Source organism: Lissotriton helveticus, chromosome 8 (genome assembly GCF_964261635.1).
Source record: "Lissotriton helveticus chromosome 8, aLisHel1.1, whole genome shotgun sequence".
NCBI lineage: Eukaryota > Metazoa > Chordata > Amphibia > Caudata > Salamandridae > Lissotriton > Lissotriton helveticus.
Genome location: NC_136069.1, coordinates 144,072,052 through 144,085,629, shown reverse-complemented (window position 1 = coordinate 144,085,629; position 13,578 = coordinate 144,072,052). Strand labels below are relative to the sequence as shown.

Below are 13,578 nucleotides of genomic sequence, written 5' to 3'. Positions count from 1 at the left end.
AGGTGAATTTTCGGAGTTCCTGTGAAGATGGTGTTGCCATAATCCAGTTTTCAGAGGTCTAGATATTGCACTACCATCTTAAAATTATCAGGGGGAATAAACAGTTTGATTTTCTTAAGGTATTTTAGTGTGTAAAGCAATCCATTGGCTGAGTTGTTGATGTGGTCCTTCAATTACATGTTTTTGTCCATGGTGATGCCCAAGGACTTTACGGAATATGACTGTAAAGTTACCACTAGTCGTGACTTTACAGCTGTATTTAAAATTCAGCACTCTTGGTGGACACATCTGCAATTAAGGACAGAGTTCTCCCATTGGTAAAGTATAGGGAAAATAATAAAAGTGTATTAAAGTTTAAAAAAAGAATGAAACATTTTTGTATGTTTAATTTTAATGTAAAATAATTTTATCTACGTGTTTTAAATTTAGAAAATTGATACTGCACTAATAACTCAGTTTTAAATTCATTTTTTGATTAATTTAAGTGTATTAACTTAAGCTAACATGATTTGTAATGATTTTTAATAAGTATAATAATTTAATCCACCCAAAGTAAACTGTTTAAAGCTATTTATTACATATAAAAACTTACTAAAAGTTATGTGTACATTTAATTTAATTAACATTGACAAAAAATTGAATTTACATTTTTTTATTGACAACATGTAATTGAATTGTTTAAAGTAAAATATTTATTTATAATTTATATTATTTAAAGTAAAATAATATTTACATTTATTTTTAACTTTAAAATGTGATGTATATACTTTTTTATATTACAATTAGTTAATCTATTTTACCATTATTTCCTATGGGGTTGCTTCTACCTTCATTATTTGTTATTGGAAGGTTTTGCAGCACCTGTGGGTGTCCATGATTTATACCCTGGAGCACAGTCCACCAGTCTGCCCTACTACCCCTGCCTGGTCAGGACCTCTGTGCTTTCATTGTGTCACAACAGTGGCTCTTTCCACAACACTGAAAATGTGCCGAGCTGGCTCCATGTATGCAATGTTCTCTCAGAAAACTGTGTTTTGGAACAACTTTTATCAATTTTGCAATTTTCAACTTGAATGCAAGCTATTGCAGTCATCAATTCTGCTGCATTACTAAAGGTGGGCAAGCCACTTAGAGCTCAAGTTAGGTTTGAGCCTGAAGCCGGCTCTGGTTCAGCTCGAGGTTCTGTTGGTACCTCAAACCCTTAACGAGCCGATCTTTCATGTGGCTTCTGCCTGCCTTCCTCACTCTGCCCAGGATGTGGCATAAGGGCCAGAGCTGCCGACTGTGCTACTGCGGAACTAGATTCAACTCTTGGCATCAGACCAACATCCTGTGATTGTGGAAAATTCACTTAATCTCCCCATAAATAATGTGTGTGACCTTGAGTGAGTAACTGGTGCTCATTTGAAGTGGTCCAATTCCTTTGGGTGAAGTTTGGCTATATTTCAAAAACTGCAGAAAAATGAACGAAGAGGTAAAAAGAAGGCCCTAACATAAGGGAAGACAAATAAAAACCTATTTACTCACTGATTTGTACAAAATGAAACCAGTAAACAGATAAATCTCAGCTTCCAGCTCAAATTCTGTGAGCTTAGGCAAGTATTTTTTTTCACTAAAACCTTTTTTCTTCATTGTCGCACATGAAAGCACTTTCAAATGTGTGTGTGTCTCACTCCATTGCTATAATGTGCCCTATTAATATCAAAGCTTCCAACTGTTAAATACCCTTTTTTGTATTTTTTAAGAGGCTTTATCATATTTTACGTGATGTTTGTTGTATGATGTACAAAACAAATATTTTCAGGTCTGGGCTTGTGCACAGACTCTAAGATCCGAGATAGACCAATGACTCGGCTCTAACTCGGCTCTCCCTGTTAATTTGTTGACTCGCCCACCTCTAGGCATCGCTGTCAAATAAATTAACCTAAAGTTCAAATGTAGCTGAAGAGAGGGGGTGTGATGAAGACCTTGTCCACTGATGACCCACGTAGCCCAAAACATACTGACAACAACAGCTATCATTCCATCAACAGTAAACCACTGTCATTGCAACCTGACGACACCATTATATTTAGAAAACCAAACCCCTGGCCAAATGGGACATTGGATCCTTCAGTGTCAGCTTATGAGTGCGCCAGTGGGATGGCTCAACAATGTCAAACAACAGCTTTTACTTAGGCCTTGTCTACATCGCTATCAAGGGAGGGCCGGTGCCGTCTCAACAATTTGGGGGCCCCAGCCAAGGCATACTTTAGGGGCCCCTGTCCAGAACAGCTTTGTGTTGTTAATTCATGTTCTGCTAATTCAAGCCCCATGATGTCAATCAAAAGTAAATAATGCATTAAAGGTTAAGTTTGATAAATAGGCAGATGTGAGGTCGAGAGGGATTTCACTTCCAGAGGAGCCTCTTGTAAGGTAGGGGCCCTGTGCATTGGCCCACTTTGCCCATGCCATAAAACGTCTCTGAAGTGGGCGGAACTATAGTATCACCTCCCAAGCAGGCGCGGTGCGTCCATAGCGGCGTGGGGGCGTAGCCCCCCGCCCGCAGCCGCCCACAGGAGACACCGATGCCATGCATGCCAGTCAGCATGACGTCAGGAGGCGTCATGTTGATTGACATGATTGTCACCAGGCAGGCAGCAACACGAGTGCGCATGCGTGGGGACGGAGGGTGAATTTTTTACCCGTGCCCACGCATGCGCACTTGTGTTCGTGCTTTTTTGCGCATGCCCATTAGGATCCCTTCGGTCTCCTAATGGGCGTGCTCTGGGCGTAGAGTAACCTGTGCCCCTGCAGCGCCAGGATTGTCTGAAATATGGAAACAATTAGTGCGGACATGGCAGCCTGTTGACACGAGCTGTGCAAAAGAGTGACCACACGCAAGTAAGGAGGAAAAAAGTGTTTTGACGTGTTTTATTTGTTTAAGATGCCCGACAGCACTGCAGTGCTGAAAGAAGAAAAGCGTGCAGTCTTAAGTAAAGAGTGCACCCCCGCGCCGCATGGCCACCAGCTGCTGCGTGTGCCCCCGCCTGCCGATTCAGCCTGCCTCACATAGCCTTCCCGCCCTCGGATCCGCCCTCAGGCCACGCCCCCGCCTGCTGCTCTCTCCGCGTTGTGCTCCTCTGCCTGCCTGTTCCTGCTGTAGTGTTTTGTTTTACTGTGCCCTGATACTTTTTCCCCGTGCTGCCCCTGGTTTCCCCCCCAGCACCAGCCGACCCCTGCACCCGCTCCCCGCTGCCGTTTCCCGCCGCCGGGGAGTGTAGCCACGCCCCCTTCCTCCCCGCCTCCCAGCTGCCCCTCCCACCCTGCACTTCGCCATAAATGGCGACCGTGCGGCACAGGTGAGTGTGACCTACTTGTAGGACACCCCCGCGCCGCACGGCCACCAGCTGCTGCGTGTGCCCCCGCCTGCCGATTCAGCCTGCCTCACATAGCCTTCCCGCCCTCGGATCCGCCCTCAGGCCACGCCCCCCGCCTGCTGCTCTCTCCGCGTTGTGCTCCTCTGCCTGCCTGTTCCTGCTGTAGTGTTTTGTTTTACTGTGCCCTGATACTTTTTCCCCATGCTGCCCCTGGTTTCCCCCCCAGCACCAGCCGACCCCTGCACCCGCTCCCCGCTGCCGTTTCCCGCCGCCGGGGAGTGTAGCCACGCCCCCTTCCTCCCCGCTCCCGCCTCCCAGCTGCCCCTCCCTCCCTGCACTTCGCCATAAATGGCGACCGTGTGCACGCGCAGCGGTAACGCGCAGCGGGCGCGCCGATTGTGCGCCGAAGGCGCGCCAAAGGTAAGCCCGTCTGCGCCCGTCCGCGCCTGGACCGCGCGCAGTGCTAGAACCCCTGGCCCCCAAAGATGCAAGCCCACTCGCCGGACGTACGACGCCGCCACCCTCAATGCACTCAACACCGGCCGAATCCCGGGATGCCACCAAGCCACCCCGAGACGAACCCACGGACCCTTCAGCTGCCACGCCTGCAAGTTCTCCTGCAACCGGACCTGCCCCGCACCAGCACCCGCCAAGCTGAACACCAGCAGCAACCACCTCAAGTGCATCCTACTCAACACCCGCTCCGTCCACAGACACACCATCGAACTCTGGAACCTCCTCGACACCAAGGCTCCTGGCGTCGCCTTCCTCACGGAAACCTGGATGAACGACTCCTCAGCGCCTGACATCGCCATCGCCATCCCAGAGGGCTACAAGATCACCCGAAGAGACCGCGGCAACCAGACGGGAGGAGGCATCGCCATCATCCACAGGGACACCATCCGCATCACGACCAACACCGACGACACCCTGAAAACCGCCGAACACCTGCACTTCCAGATCCACACGGACCCCAAAACCACCCTCAGAGGCACCCTCATCTACCGACCCCCGGGACCACGCACACAATTCAGCGAAGACATCGCCGACTTCATCTGCCAGCACGCCCTCCCCTCCGCTGACTACATCCTCCTGGGGGACATCAACTTCCACCTGGAGAACAACAACGACCGCAACACCACCACCCTGCTTGACAACCTCGCCAACCTCGGACTCAAGCAACTGGTGACCACCCCCACCCACCTCGCCGGACACACACTCGACGCTGTCTGGTCATCCAGCAAGGACATCATCTTCAGCCACGCCACCGGACTCCACTGGACGGACCACAGCTGCGTCCACTTCACCTTCAGAAGATCCACGATCCACCACCACCAGCAACAGGTTGCTCGAAGAAACTGGAACAAGATCACAGCAGACCGGCTCGCCGCTTCCCTGAGCCAGCACCCTCCCGCCAGCTCAGCGAACCCCAGCCAGGCCGCTGACAACCTCACGAAGTGGATCAGCAACTGCGCAGACGACCTCGCCCCACTGAGGACCCCGCCTAGCAGACCCGGCAGCAAGAAGGCCCCATGGTTCACCAACGAACTCAAGAGCTCCAAGAAGAACTGCCGAGCCCTCGAGAAAGCCTGGAGAAGGGAGCCTACAACGGACAACATGACCACCCTCAAGCTCGCCACCCGGAAGCACCATCAACTGATCCACGCCACCAAGAAAACAGCATTCAAGGACCGGCTGGACAACAACGCACACAACTGCAAGGAACTCTTCAACATCGTGAAAGAGCTCTCCAACGCCGGAAACAACGACATCACCCCGTCGCAAGACCTCTGCAACTCCCTCGCCTCCTTCTTCCACAACAAGATCGCTGACATACACAACAGCTTCAGCCCACAAACAACGCTCCCCACGACCGCTCCAACGCCCCCCACCACCACCCTCAGCGCCTGGACCCAGATCAACACAGAAGACACCATCTGCAAGATGAACTCGATCCACTCCGGATCTCCGACCGACCCCTGCCCCCACCACGTCTTCAACAAGGCCGACGCTGTCATCGCACCCCACCTGCGGGACATCATCAACACCTCCTTCGACACCGCCACCTTCCCGGAGAGCTGGAAGCACGCCGAACTCAGCGCTCTACTAAAGAAACCAACAGCGGACCCCAACGAACTCAAGAATTACCGCCCCATCTCGCTCCTCCCGTTCCCAGCCAAAGTCATCGAGAAGACCGTCAACAAGCAGCTGGCCGCCTTCCTCGAGACGAATGGATCCCTCGACCCCTCACAGTCTGGCTTCCGAGCCAACCACAGCACCGAGACCGCCCTCATCGCTGCCACCGATGACATCTGAGCCCTGCTGGACAACGGTGAAACAGCGGCCCTCATCCTCCTAGACCTCTCCGCGGCGTTCGACACTGTCTGCCACCGCACCCTAGTGCAGCGCCTCAGCAACATCGGAATCCAGGAGAAGGCACTGGAATGGATCATCTCCTTCCTCGCTGGAAGGACACAGAGAGTCCGCCTACCACCGTTCAGATCTGCAGCCACGGAAGTCATCTGCGGCGTTCCTCAGGGCTCCTCGCTCAGCCCCACCCTCTTCAACGTCTACATGAGCCCCCTTGCGGCCATCGCACGCCAGCACAACCTCAACGTCGTCTCCTACGCCGACGACACCCAGCTGATCCTCTCCCTGACCAACGACCCCGCCGCCGCCAGAACCAACCTCCACGAAGGGATGAAAGACGTCGCCGAGTGGATGACGACCAGCCGCCTGAAACTGAACTCAGACAAGACGGAAGTCCTCATCCTGGGCTCCTCGCCCGCCGCCTGGGACGACTCCTGGTGGCCCCCCGCCCTGGGCACCGCACCCAAACCGACAGACCGCGCACGCAACCTGGGCTTCATCCTGGACTCCTCCCTCTCCATGACCAGACAAGTCAACGCCGTCTCCGCGTCCTGTTTCAACATCCTGCGCATGCTACGGAAGATCTTCCGGTGGATCCCCACCGAGACCAGGAAGACGGTCACCCAGGCCCTCGTCACCAGCCGACTAGACTACGGCAACGCCCTCTACGCCGGAACCACCGCCAAGCTCCAGAAGAGACTCCAACGGATCCAGAACGCCTCAGCCAGACTCATCCTCGATATCCCCCGACGCAGCCACATCTCCGGACATCTGAGAGACCTGCACTGGCTCCCCGTCAACAAGAGAATCACCTTCCGTCTCCTCACCCACGCACACAAAGCCCTACACGACCAAGGCCCGAGCTACCTCAACAACCGCCTCAACTTCTACGCTCCCAAACGCCACCTCCGATCGACCAACCACGCCCTCGCCGCCGTCCCCCGCATCCGAAGAGCGACAACAGGAGGAAGGTCCTTCTCCTACCTGGCCGCCAAGACCTGGAACACCCTCCCTACCGACCTCCGCCTGACCCAAGACCACCTCTCCTTCAGGAAGAAGCTCAAGACCTGGCTGTTCGAGCAGTAGCGAAACCCCCCCCCCCCCCCCCCCCCCCAGCGCCTTGAGACCCTCTGGGTGAGTAGTGCGCTCTATAAATGCCTTGATTGATTGATTGATTGTACGGATGTGTGCAATGTGGCTATTAATCAACCGTAGACAGTGTGAAAAAAGTTCAGTGGGGATGTAAATCACAAACTTATAGCCAGTTTCTCGCAGACTCCTGTCAGGTCAGTTTTCCTCCAAAGAGACCACGGATGTTTACAGTAAGGGTAAAATGAATGTGAATATATTAGATGGTGGAGTTGGGGGACCCAGCTTAAACGTGATTGGCCAGTTTCTAAGAGCCGCAGCAAAGGAAATTGAACAGGGAGAGTGGGTGCATGGATGGATGCATGCATGATGGGTGGATGGATGCATGAATGATGGATGCAGGTTGGATGGGTGGGTGGATGGATGGATGGGTGGATGCATGAATGAATGATGCATGGATGCAGGATGGGTGGGTGGATGGATGGGTGGATGCATGACTGATGTATGGATGGATGCATGGATGCATGATGGATGGATGGGTGGATGCATGATGGATGGATGGGTGGGTGGATGCATGAATGAATGATGTATGGATGCAGGATGGGTGGGTGGGTGGATGCATGAATGATGTATGGATGGATGCAAGGTGGTTCGGGCTCGCTCGCTGCGCTCGCTGCGGTGCAATATGCAAATTAGTTTACGCCTCACCACTTTCAAATGTCACCAGCCGCCCCTGCTCCCAAGGCAAAGTAGTCTGTACACAAATAGACACAAAGCAGCACCTGTGGTAGGCAGAGAGAGGTACATACATATAGCAGTAGATACTGAGAGGTGGGACACTAGGACGTATTGCCACATGCTGATGTGTACAGAGAGGTGTGCAAAGACGGGTGCCATGCAGGTACAGACAGTTCTGGGTACATCGGGGCTGGTGTAAAAGGTCAGACATCCAGAGGAAGGAACAAGGAAGGCACAGTCAACTACACAAAGGTACAGCACAGAAATTGCGGGCAGGCGAAGTCACAGGAATTTACACCGAGCTACAAGTGGGTGACGTCATCAAAGGTGCCAACATGTACCAACCTGCCCAGGTTCAGAAAGCAGAAGGTGGTAGGCAGGCAGCTTATGGGTAAGTAACGTACATGTAAAAACACACAGAAGACAGGCAAGCAGGAGCTGACAGGCAGGTGAACACATTTAGAAACAGGCGGGATTTGGTAAATTGTTACAAGTGAAAGTTGTTGCAATGTTGTTGTTGCGGGTATGTTCTTACGCCAGAACGCACCTGCAAGAAAATAAATAAAAGGCGTTTATTGGCAGAGTAAACCACCCAGGTACTATTTCAACACATTGTATGGACTAATAAGGCGATTACCGCCTGCGGTTAGTAGGGTTTTCCGCATGTGTGTCTTACTCTTCGTGTTAAAAGTGGGAATTTTGCGTCCATTTAACGGTGTTGAAAAGAGAAAAAGCAACGCCAATAAAAACGAGACGGAAGCAAACTGGTGTTTTAGCAGCAAACTCTCGAGGAATCAGCAAATCTATTATTGTCTGTGGTAACTAACTAGCCTCTGAGGAAAATATTGTTAGTCTGCGAGGAAAAACTACCCGAGTGCGTAGACAAAGAAAAAGTGCGAAACTCGGCGAACTGAGGGGGGGGGGGTGAATGTTCGGGAACTATGCACGAACAAGCTTGCATAATAAAAACTTTACATAGCCCTGTTTGACATTACATTTGAAATCACGTCCTATTCCTCCCGCCACTTTTCTCTATACTCACAGTTCCTGCGGGCAGGTTGCTTTGACTTCTGAATGTTGTCTCTGCCCATCGTCGGCTCCCGTTCCTGAGTGGGGCAGTGGTTCCTCCGCCTCTGGACCCTCTGGGAGCCTGCAGTCCTCAGCGCCGTGTGCCTCATGAGATGCTCAAGGTCGCCGTGCCTCCGGAGCGTGGGGTGCACGCCCCAGAACGTCACGTCAGGGCGGAGAGATGTCAGGAGATCCCAGACCCTGGGCCCTTTCCCAGACCTACAAACTTTCCACGGATCCTTGCTCTGGACAATTGGTTGATAAGTTTAAAATCTGTGCCCAGTCAGTCCTTGGCCGCTCTGCTGACAGCGCAGAAAGATGCTAAACAAACGAATGTGATATGTGAGCTCATGGGCCCCTGCCCGAAATGCTCAGAACCGAAACCATGTTGCCGGTCTCCAGCGACGTCATCACTGCTGTAATGTGCTTGCGTCAAAAACGGCAGAAACAACGGGCTCTTGGTTGGGCAAAAACTCGCCCTGTTGTCATGGTGTTGTTTTGCCACGAAGTGGCACAAGCGCCTTGAACCCAGGTGTACAACCCCCACGGCCCTATTCACACCAATGCATATTGTGATAAGATAACTACAGACTATGCAGAAGGGGAAGCTCTCTGCGGGTTGACCGGATACATCCGAAGGCCAGCGCTGCGTCAGGTTCTTTCAGTTCCTTCATCTGCTGAACAGCGCCTCGTGAATGCGCGGGAGTGTCTTGGAGCTATCGAGTCGCCGTACCATCCAGCCGCAGAGCCGACTCTCGTCTGGTCGCTGCAGCCCCTGAAGAGAGCCACTCCCCGCGCACGTTCTTATAAATGGAGAAAGGATCCCTCAGGGCATCACGTGGGCATTGCCCAACACTCCCGTCTGTGATGTGTGGAATAATCCGACATCGAATGTACTAAGGACAGATGACGTCACAGGGAAACCCCCTTCCGCCAGGGAAGTCCAAAGGACCTCTGTTTAGATACCCAAGTTGGCTCCTGTCCTTGCAACTTCTGGAAAACCCTCAGGCTCGGGAGGATTGCTTGGCCGAAGAAAACAGGAGCAGGCAAACTACAGAACTCGAGCGTGCCAGGCACTGACAAAGAGGAGAGACTACTACCAGAGAGGAAGGTGTAATGAAAAGAAAGACAAATCACATTCGATGGATTATCGATGACTGTGACTTCACTTTCACATTTAAAGAGTGAGATCAGAAGGAAACACAAAGCACGCCCTGTGTCAGGCAATGTTTGTTCCAGGCACATGCTATATTCTCACCAGTCGGTGCCACATTAGTTAATACTTTTAGACTGGCATCACAGGTGTGTCTGGTGCAACAGGTACACGTGTCGTGTCCAATGCTCTGCCTCACATATATATATAACCCTAGCACACAGGTAATCTGAGCCCCAGACACAATTCGTTTTCTCTTTTCCAGATCCGGGCATACTTTTAGATAAAGATGACGATACCAAACAAACACTGCAAAGCTTGGAAACTACACAGTCACTTACTCCAACTAATCTTAAACAAGGCTGAATCCCTGCCCACCCCCTAACTAAAACATCACGCATGCTAACAACTGCATCTTTAAAATAAACACTTTAGGGGCTTCGCACAGTGAGATCCCAAAGTAGTTGATGCATTCTTCTAACAAGAATGCATAAACAAACAGCAAAACATGCACACTGGTAATTTAGCACCATATGTAATCCAGAATGGCTGTAAACTGAACAAGATGGTCGAACTCAAGTGCAGACCCTGGCTCTTTCTGAAGATGGTCCTGAATTCAGTAGGAAGCCTGGTCTCCATCAGGGAGCGGACACAACATATCTCATCTGTACATAGAGCGCGCTGGCCCTCTTTACGAGTGGCCCATATATAATATTTCCCTCTCCCACATTAACAGGGGTCTCAGGGATTTCTGAGGGGGAATAACAGGGAATATGAGTTTTGGGGAATAACACGCGTAAATCAGACTTCTTGTACCGATCCCTGCATTCTCCCCCTCGTTATTCCACCCAGAGATTTCTCCTGCTTGCAGAAGGGGAAATCTACCGGTGCAATACAACTGACCAGTGCTGCTCTACATGAATTCATAATTCTGATGGGCCCCATAGCTTATTTTACTGGGTTGATCGAAATTAAAGGGGCACCCAAGATTCAAATATTTGGGAACTTTGCTCCACAAGTGCCTTTGTGATATTTTTAATTGATTACCACATTTCATTGCTATTTTTCACAAATCATTTTTGATGATGATTTGACACAAGTTCTCCTACACTAAGGCAATCTGTTTGCGAAGCCAGGAAGCAGACTTATAATTCCCTTTTATTGCTTCACCTGGCACACTTTCCTTCATGCCAGTCCTGTTGACTCTAGCATTTACCTCTTTACCTCCTGCTTAGATACCTATTCCATTCTACTATCAGGCGTAAGGAATTGGGGTGGCAAAGAAGCACATTTGTTTTCCTCGGCAACTTCTTGGAGTTGTTTTAATCGTAAAGTTTGTGGACCTCACAAATGTAAAATAAAGGGCGAAAGTAAAACGGCTAAATGTAAGTTTACAGGGGTAAAACTGCAACACAACTACGTCGTGCCTGGACAATTATCTCATAAAAACGTTTTCTTTATGAGAAATTGTTTTTTTTTTATCACAAAAAAGAGTTTGTGGAAATTAACTTCTGCAAGCAGCACTGGAACAAACGCAGACTGCCCAAAACAGAACGTTTTGTAATTTCAACCACTGTTGAATGATAATCCACAATACTATTGCACCTACCACATGCTTCTATCGTGTACGCGGCTTTAGTGTATCGATTCTCTTGTTTTGCTTCTTAGCACTGTTACCCCGTCTGATTTTAACTTTAAAATGTATCTTTTTTAATGAAAATTTTGTATGTTGACATAACCCTGTCCGCCGTCCTATTTTTATAAACTGTCTATTGCAATGTACTTTTTATGGTTCCTAAAAAATTATGGAAACCAAATAAAAGATATATGACTGACTGACTGGTATCACTTTGATGCTCTTACACGCACACCCCAGCCCCTCCCCACAGTGCACCCCACGACATCACTGTTTCTTGCATCATTTGCATTCATTATTGCTCTCCTCCATAGAAATATCTGCTTATCCTCTGTGCCTTAAAGACGGGTCTGTGCACCAACCAACCTACCAGTGCTTCAGAGGACTCACCATGACCACAGATCCTCTGAGGACACAGAGATCTCCAACGGGCGCAATATATACAGAAGCGTGCGCATTTTTAGTGAATTGAGCACTAAAATCTGCCTGTTATTTCCCCAAAACTCAGAATAAATGCGGTTTATAGCACACACAAATTTCTAAACCCCGATGTATTGAATTTTATTGGGTGTGATTCAATCAGTCATATTCGAAATAATGGCCTTAGCCACCAACCTTGCCACTACTCTACCCGCATTTTACGATGTACACTCAGCATACACAGCTACAGGCTTTTAATTTTTAACATGATAAGCACTGAGGCCCCTTCTCGGAAAAATTAATTCCAACCACATGGGTTAGTGTAATGCTGATCTTAACATTCCTAAAATGATATATTTTGAGCTAAAAACAGGCAGGTGGAAAATGAGTAGCCTTCAAGGGCATAAGGTTCCTAATATATGTTTTACCATGAATTGTAAAGCAATATATGAAGGCAACGTTTAGGTTGTACCAGCTTAGAGCACTTTCACAACTGAAATCTGTTTATAACATATGGATCTCAAAATCAATTTTCTTCTCAGACTAAACATTTGTAACATTATTTTAGAGTATTGTAGTAATCCAACAGAAACTGATGTATGAAAATATTTAAACCCACAATTTTTACCTATTGTGAAATCCAGGTGGCAACATTCCATTCTATCGTTTATTAGCTTCTGTGTGCCTTTACAGAATTAGCTGTAAATATATGAAATTCACTCATGACCCCAATCCAGTGAAGCAGTTCAGCCTAAATTGTTTACAAACATCCTGTCTGGATGTGAAAACAAGCAACACTAGATGCATTTGTATAGCCCCTGGCAGTAGTAAGCATGGGAAATGGAATCCCCATAGGCCATGCCTTCCATTGAGTGAGACTCATTAAGATGACATTTTGTGATTAATTGGCTTCCAAATCCTGCAAAGAGACATTTGTTCCCCTTGCCTCGGAACATTCATTGTTCTGACCCGGATCATCTACATTACTTAATATGAATTTAGTTCTCTTTCTCTTTTCAGGGGTGATATTTTACATCCATCCATTAGAAAAACTCATCTTTTTGGAACTTCTTACTTCTACAATGTAAGAACTTTAAAAACCTCTGTAAACATCTGAAGATGCGCGCCTTCTCCAAAGCATATGCTTGTTCTCTACCATCCCATCATCTGAGTGCGTAAAAGCACCCACCTGTCTGTGCTACTGCTGTTATTCCTAATAAGCAGCCAACAGAAGCAGAATGCTCTTCAAGACATGACGTCAACTTGCATCACCCCTCCTATGCCACACTCCAGAAATAACAATATATTAATCTAACTGCCCACGGATAATGTCAAACACGCTTCTCCTCTGAAACACGTTCCTCCACGCTGCACCCCAGTGTGATCATCCTTCAGTCTTTGGTCTCTCAAAGACCTCGTTGACATCCCACATTCCCTCAAAGCCCACACCTATGAGGAGGGTCCCTTGTCTCTATCCTCCATCAAAGCCCTCTCTGGAGAAGCTCTGTCACTTTTTTCACCATTGTCAACGCACCCTTTAGCCAAGGCTTGTTTCCTAAAGCCCTCGAGACAGACCAGATCCTCACACTCCTGAAGCAAATACCTATTATCACTTAACGGAACCCTTATTAGCCACCTAACAAGACCAAACGAGTGATATATAACCTCCAAGGATTCAAAGTATACCTTGCAGGTTACATCACCTGTTTGCAAACAGTTCACAGCTCACAGCCATTTTACCAGGA

General features: G+C 49.0%; 1 protein-coding gene across 2 annotated transcripts in view; it reads right to left on the bottom strand.

Moving 5' to 3' along the window:
* LOC144772436 (T-lymphocyte activation antigen CD86-like) overlaps positions 1 to 9,412 on the bottom strand; it is a 172,937-nt gene extending 163,525 nt beyond the window's left edge. For both annotated transcript variants that reach the window (XM_078656754.1, XM_078656755.1), the window contains exon 1: positions 8,599 to 9,412. In XM_078656754.1, the coding sequence (XP_078512880.1) occupies positions 8,599 to 8,734 (136 nt within the window). In that variant the 5' untranslated portion in view covers positions 8,735 to 9,412. The remainder of the gene's footprint in view (positions 1 to 8,598) is intronic.
* Between the last annotated feature and the right edge of the window lie 4,166 nt (positions 9,413 to 13,578).